The following is a 7582-nucleotide window of genomic DNA, read 5'->3' on the forward strand; positions in this document are numbered from 1 at the left end:
CGATATTTAAGATCTTTAAACTCAAATTCACATTAGGGATGTCGAATCAAAGTTTCAGCAAGTTCTCTTTCAATAAAAATCACTAGTTTTCTCATGATAATTAACCTAACACATATCACCACAACAACAAAAAAATCTTTTAAATTTCACACATTTAACACCACAAATTAAAAAGAAAATAAATAATCCATGTTTTCAAGTTTTAATCTAAAATTGAAAAACATCAAATTTACATCCAAATATCGAATTCACATTCAAATACTGAATTCACATAATCAAGAGACACATATTCCTATTATATGAAAGGAGACCAAACTTAAGCACCAATTCTTCTAATTCCAAATCCTGACATACCAAATCGAAAAAAAAAAACAAATGCCAAATCTATTGCTTGCCTAATGTCTGAATTATGATTCGTGGGTGCTAGTTACTTGACATGGTCTAGTGGTTTGAGTCATTTTCAAACGGCTTGCTTCTACTTCTATTAGATTTCAATTTTATACCTTAGCCCCCGACAAAAACTCTTCTTCCTTGGTTGTTCAATCAGGGTTGGAGAGTGGACTTATTGTTATTTTTTTTCTTTTCTTTTTTTTTTAAATAAAAGCATTTGGGCTTGGGCCTATTTGTTTTAAAAAAAAATTGGGCTTCTTTACGCTTATCAGGTAAATGGTTTCCTATTATTCGGATTGACACAAATAATATGGATGCACGGAACACAATTAATATGGATGGGCCGGACTAGACACACACACACACATACACACACACATATATATATATAGATAAAAGATAGAATACAATAATTCTTAACATACCTTAACGTACAAAAATACATATATTCACGAAACTGAACCTTGAAATCACATCACATGATCTCGGAATCATCAATACTTACCTAATTAATCATCGATTCACCAAAATAAATAGATTTGGATCGTTAATCGTTCATTTTTTTTACTTTTCCTCACAAAACCCATTTGAAGCGTATTATGATTTTCTTGAGCATTTTTTGTATTTTGGCTTTGAGTGTTTTTGTATTTTTGGCTTTGAGCGTTTGTTTTTGCCTTGCGCGTTTTGTTTTAGGCTTGAGCGTAATTCACGTACGTTTTTGTATGTTCAGAATTATTTCACATTAACCTAACTCTAGATATATTTAGGGGTGTGACTAAATGAAAACTTCTCTTATAAAAGAAAACTTAAAATTCTTAAAGAATTATTTTTAAGTTTTTTTTTTTAATTTTTTTTTGTAGTTTATTTATTTTTCCATTATCCTCATATGTTGATATTGTTCTACAAAAAAACTTCATCGGTAACCATGTCGGTGTAGTGCATATGTGCAATAGTGTGTATTGCATATTTGCAAGAGTGTTGTATTGCAGATAATACAACACTAGCACATATTTGATATACAATATTGTATATATGCAATATAAGACTAATGCACACATCGAATACACCTTGGTACGTATGTGTAATACAACACTAATGCACATGTGCACTGCATCGACTTTTATTTTTTTATTTATATTTTTATTGCATATAATACAACACTACTGCACATATTCAATAAACAATTATTGACTATATGCAATTAAACACTATTGGACATAAAAATACATAGTATTACACATGTGTAATACAATACTATCGTCCAGTAACACGTATGTGTACTACAACGTCTTGTCTTTTTTTTTTCAGTGAAGAGTAACAAAATATAAGAATAATGGAAAAACGAAAATTTGAAAATATTTTTTAATTCTTAATCAAAAGTATATCTTTAAAAGTTTTTTAGTTTTTCTCTCTAAGGATGAGTTTTCTCTTGATACTCTCCCTACACACACACACACTTTACGAGAAAAATTTACTCCACTAAGTGAAAAGGCTAGATCAACCCCTTATCAGATCTTCCCTAATTATGTAATTGGGGAGTACTTGAGGGAAAATAATAGGACATGGTAAATTATTAAGAAATTAATTTTCGTGAAATTATATAATATATATGTCAAATGTTATGAGATTACTAATACTTGAAACAATTCAAATTGTATAAATAGGTATAGCAGTTTACTTTAAATATATACAACTTTATATATAAAATGAACAAAAATTTATAATTCTATTAAAATATAAACATAATAACTTGGACTTATGTTTACAAATAAACAACTTTATTTTGTAAAAGTTTCGAGATGTATATAGATATACAAAGTTTATGTTTCTTAAAAAAAGTAAAAGAAAATTGTAAGGGGCCCACACATAAACATCTCGTTCATCATAAATAAATTTCCATTAATCCTCTGATCACGAACATACAAATTGAATGACATCTATAGCTTCACCATCCCTCATCTACCATAGTGAAATCCTAATCATCTACAGCTCCGCGTTACAAATACCCTTGCATCAAACCAAATAAAGAAACACAACAGTCCATTAACTCATCATTGTCTTTCAACATATGAAGATCTAGCATCACAAGAGAATCATAAAATCAAGTATTTACAACCTCTTTCTACATATACAAGGTACAACAAAATTACCTAAATACCCTCCAACTTAAGTCAACAAAGACCATGGTTAGATTCATCATCCCAACTTATTTGTGCCCAATTCAAGTAAGATAAAAAGCCCTAGTTTTATTTTTCCCCTCAAATCTCAATCACCCATCCTGTTTTCAATTAATAAAATCCAAAGGGGCTAAAGAAACACAAGTACAGAAACAAGAGGCCCCTCACTCTCTGGTAACAAATCTTGAATTTTTTTTTCTTTATTTTTTCGTCTCTGTTCACAAAACACACTTAAAATGTCTCTTCCACCCTTCTCTCTCACGCATCTTTCTTGGCGCGGATTTCAAAATTTCTCCCTCTTTTCATTCCAAACCCTAAAACCAAGAAATAAAGTCTGTAAATTTTCTCATCTGGGTCACTCTTCTTTTGCTTGATTTCATCATAAAGTTTGATAATTTATACGACCCAGTTCGATCTTTATATGATCTGTTACACACATGCAGTTTCAAGATTCGATTTTTAGTTCAGTTTTGTAAGATCTGTCATTAGGGTTTGAAACTTTTTGTAACTTATGGCAGGATGGTCAAAGGTTGCAGATGGGTGTGCATTGGATTGGTTTAGAACCCTAGAAGCAATTCACAGTTATTATGGGGTTTCTCTAAGAGAGATTGACAATAAGTTTGGGAAAGTGTTTAATCAAATTGTGTTTAGGTTTTTGAAAGAGTTTTCTAATACTAATTGTTATAGGCCTTTTCCTCCAATGCTTGGAGATGGAAAGCCTATTAATTTGTTGAGGCTTTATTTGTGTGTGAGGGAAAAAGGCGGGTATGAGAGCGTTTCGCGTGACGGGATTTGGGATTTGGTTGCCAAAGAAATAGGGTGTGGTTCGGAGTGTTCGGCGAGCTTGAAGGTGGCTTATGTCAAGTATCTAGACTTGTTGGATGACTGGTTTTTGAAAACTGTTAAGGATAATAAAGATTTAGTAAGCGAATCCTCGTGTTTTGGTGAAGTTGAGAAGAAAGTTTCGGATTCTCGAAAGTTTTTTTCGGACGTTGAGATGAAAGATTACAAAGAGTTTGTGGAGAGAGGGTTGGGTGTTAAAGATTCGCAGAGTTGTGTCGGGTCGGTTGAAGGATTAGATGTTAAAGATGGTGTGATTATTGAGTCAGGTACTAAAGAAGAAACTGAGTTGAGTCGAAAGAGGAAACGGGAACGTTATTTGCCAATGTTGGATTGGGTTAAACGAGTGTCAAAAGACCCGTGTGATCTTGCTATTGGGTCGTTGCCTGAAAGGTCGAAATGGAAGATTTATGGAGGTGAACATGTGTGGAAGCAGGTTCTTTCGGCTCGAGAGGCAAGGCTTTTTCAGACTAATGTTGATCCGACGGTCAAACTTAAGTGGCAGGTATTTTCAGTTGTCTTTTTCAATAGCTTATATATGAATCTTGTTACGTGAATTACTGAAACTTTACTGTTGATGCAATTAGGTATTTCTATATGTTCTTGATGTGCTAGATATTAAAAATGACTACTTTATGCTTATATATTATTTATTGATGCGCACTTGTGTTTAGTTTGGATTTTATATGTTTTGATTATTTGGTCTTTGCATGTTTACATGAAAAGTTTTACATTTTTAATTTTCTGTAGATGTTGGTATTAACATCTCAAGTATGATTTTTATCTATGCAGTCAATATCGATGGGATATCGGTTATTGGTCCCCATGTGAAATATTGGTCAGAATATCCATACCGATAATATTGGTGATATTTGAGCGATATTTCACCGATATTTCGGATATTAGTGTTTTAAGTCTTAATTTGTTAATGGTAGGATAGTATACTGAATTGTTTGTTAAATTGCTATATATATATATATATTCTTCACGATATTAAAGTTACCGATATCCCACTGCGATAACTAATATGTCAAATATCAGCCTTGACCAATATCTGATATTTTTCCGTATTCACTAATATGTCTAAATATTTTAGTTAGATAATTTAAGAGGCTTTAGGAACTTTAGATACACTTTGGTGAATCTTGACCCGTTTTTTTTTGAGTTTCTGGTACTTTTTTCCCCCTAGTTTTAATCAGTTGATAAAAAAGAAAATATAATCAAACTTGACCATTATTTGACTTGATTTATTTTTGAATTGTTTATTTATGTATCAGTTAAATTACAACTTTACGCTGTTTTGTCTGACTTGTATGCATACATTTTATATGTCAGCAAATGGGTTTAATGGAAGGGTTTCTTATATTATTTTTAGTTTTTAGTTGCAAAAAAAAATATCATTGTTTCATATTTTATTAGTCATTCTCTTTTTTCTGAAATGTATAGTCTGTCCACATTTGAATTTTTAGTGCTCAGTGACTAGCATAAATAATAAACTTGTTGAATATACTACAGGAAAAGTACCATATAAAACTTAAAGATCTTAACATCAATAGCATGACACACAAAGTGTTGAAAAATAAACAGTGCAACTAATATGCTTAGCGTTGAAAATTGAGAAACTGTTCTGATAGTAATGTGTAGAAACATTATCCGTAATGCTTAAGGTAGTTTTCTTTAGATCCAGAACTGAACCTAATCCGGGAAGAATATCATTACCTTATGTATTTGATTAGTTTGATCTAGGTGCTCTATTTGGTCTGCTGGTTTTAAAATTTTGAAACTGATTTTATTTAGTCAATAGTATAAATTGAGAAATAAATTATTTTGTCTGAACTGAACTGCAAATAGTGATGGGCATTGCTATCTGGTCACTCGTGTAATGTACGGCCTCTTTTAAACTGCCAAAACTACCTGAACAGTCCAAACCAAGCTAAATTGGTTGGTTTGGCTGGGTTTGGAGTGAACCGTTCGTTTTACGTTTTGAAAACCCGTGTTTCATGGTTTGGTTTACAGGTTTAGAATGTCAATGTAAGCCGAACTAGGGGTGGCAAATGTGACCCATTGGGTTGTATCACAATGTATATAATGGGTCACAATGGGTCAAACTTAAAAAAGAAAATGATTGAAACGGGTTGAAATTTCTCAAGTTTTTTTTTATTTATATATATATATAAGGAACGAGAAAAACGGAGGAAACTTTTTAGTACTTTTACTTTTTGATTTATTTTTCGAGTTATGATTTTTTACTTATTTTTTTGAAGTGAGGGGTTTTTGAAATGGGTCAAAGTGAGTTTTTGAAAGCTCAACCCATTTTGACCCATTTCAAAAACTCTTACTAAAAAATTCAAAACAAATAAGTAAAAACTCATAACTCGAAATATAAATTAAAAAGTAAAAAAAGTAAAAGTACTAAAAAGTTTATTAGTATAACAATTTATGCTGTACCTTTTTTTTTTACGTAGGAATATAACAATTAGTATACGTTACAATACGTATAGATTATTAATTCAACTGAATTTATTAGTATAGATTACGTAGGAATTGTTATTAGTATAACAATTTATGCGTAGGAATATAACAATTAGTATACGTTACAATACGTATAGATTATTAATTCAACTGAATTTATGCTGTACCTTTTTTTTACGTTTTTTAAAACCCTTTAATACTTAAAATGTAAAATGCTCAATCTTTTTCCAAGTCTACAATTTCATTGAATTTAGAAGATCTAATGGTGTGACTTGTGATATATAAACACTGGCCCAAACCGGCAAACCACCAAAATACAATAGTTTTTTCCGGTCCAGCCGACCCAGCTGGTTTGGTTTTTCCAAAACCTGTAGTTAATGGTTTGACCCGGATATTCAGTGTTTTTGCATTAACTGCAATCTTTAATTCTAAACGCCTCATGGTGTAATGAAAGTGTTTTTTTGAGTTTCATTAGAATTTTTAACTGTCCTTTTGCAGAAGAATTTAAGGATGCATCCAGCAATGTATGATGACCTGGCTGATAAATCAACATCAACATGCAGCCAGAGGCTCATTTCTGCCAAAGAGACTAGACTCGCACGACCTCCAAGAAAACCGCAGCCTCAAGATTCCTCTGAGTCATCATCCACCGGGAGCCCGAGTGACCGAGAGGATGAAGATTCTTTCTGGGGTTACAAGTTAAAGCGAAAACGGACCCCACAGGGTCGCCATTTTCAAGCCACAGTACCCGAGTGGACCGACCAGCCTTATGAACCCGATTCCAAATGGCTCGGGACCCCAGTCTGGCCTCTAGATAAAAAAGAACCGAGAAGTAGTTTAATCGAGCTTGAAAGAGTCGGGAAAGGAAGGCAAGATTCGTGTGGCTGCCAGTTTCCGGGCTCGTTAGAATGCGTTCGGTTTCATGTCTCCGAGAAACGAAACCGGGTCAAGGATGAAGTGGGGTCCGCTTTTTATAAATGGAAGTTTGATGATATGGGTGAGAGTGTTGCTCTTAAGTGGAAACCGAATGAAGAAAAACTGTTTGAGCATATAATAAACTCAAACCCTCCGTCTGCGGGTATAACCTTTTGGGATGACTTGACGAGCTATTTCAAGCACAGAAGCAACAAGGATCTGGTTAGTTACTATTTCAATGTGTATGTTAATAGGCGTAGGGCCCACCAGAACCGATCCGATCCAAGCAACATTGATAGTGACGATGATGAGATTGATAAAGCTGGAAATGAGGCGAGCAGCAATGATCCTGGATCCATCTTTTGTTCTCCAAAGAAGGCGCATTTAAAAGTTTGACTCGAAGTTTGACCGGAAACGGGGAAATGCTAGGGTTAAGTGTTTAAAAGTTTTATGTTATGAATGTACATGGACAAGATAATGTTGGTTTTGTTGCTTTTGGTTACTTTGATAATTACACCAGTACTCTTTTGTTACATGTTTTGTGAACCATAACTGTATAGAGTCCAACCACATGGATGGATTATTTTAAGGATATATTAGGATAGCTATTTAGATATCAAATAACTTTTTGAAAAAAAATGGGCTTTAACAGATGGTATAAAGTGATACTTGTATCAGTATGATCATTTAGACTCCTTTACCCGTGTCAAAGTTGAATATGTTATAAAATGTTAAAAAAATATTCTTAAATAATGTCGAATTGTCAGAAGGTTGAAATTATTGATATC

At 32.8% G+C, this 7582-nt stretch overlaps 1 protein-coding gene across 1 annotated transcript; it reads left to right on the plus strand.

Moving 5' to 3' along the window:
* Positions 1-2851: 2851 nt before the first annotated feature.
* LOC143538816 (AT-rich interactive domain-containing protein 1-like) lies at positions 2852-7190 on the plus strand. The gene is made up of 2 exons (XM_077032281.1): positions 2852-3912; positions 6378-7190. The coding sequence occupies exons 1-2, from the start codon at positions 3079-3081 to the stop codon at positions 7188-7190; spliced, it is 1647 nt and encodes a 548-aa protein (XP_076888396.1). The 5' UTR covers positions 2852-3078.
* The last annotated feature ends 392 nt before the right edge of the window (positions 7191-7582 follow it).

The sequence above is a fragment of the Bidens hawaiensis genome, unplaced genomic scaffold (assembly GCF_021521415.1).
Source record: "Bidens hawaiensis isolate Kalapana, Puna unplaced genomic scaffold, B.hawaiensis_p1.1 tig00011729_1, whole genome shotgun sequence".
Taxonomy (NCBI): Eukaryota; Viridiplantae; Streptophyta; class Magnoliopsida; order Asterales; family Asteraceae; genus Bidens; species Bidens hawaiensis.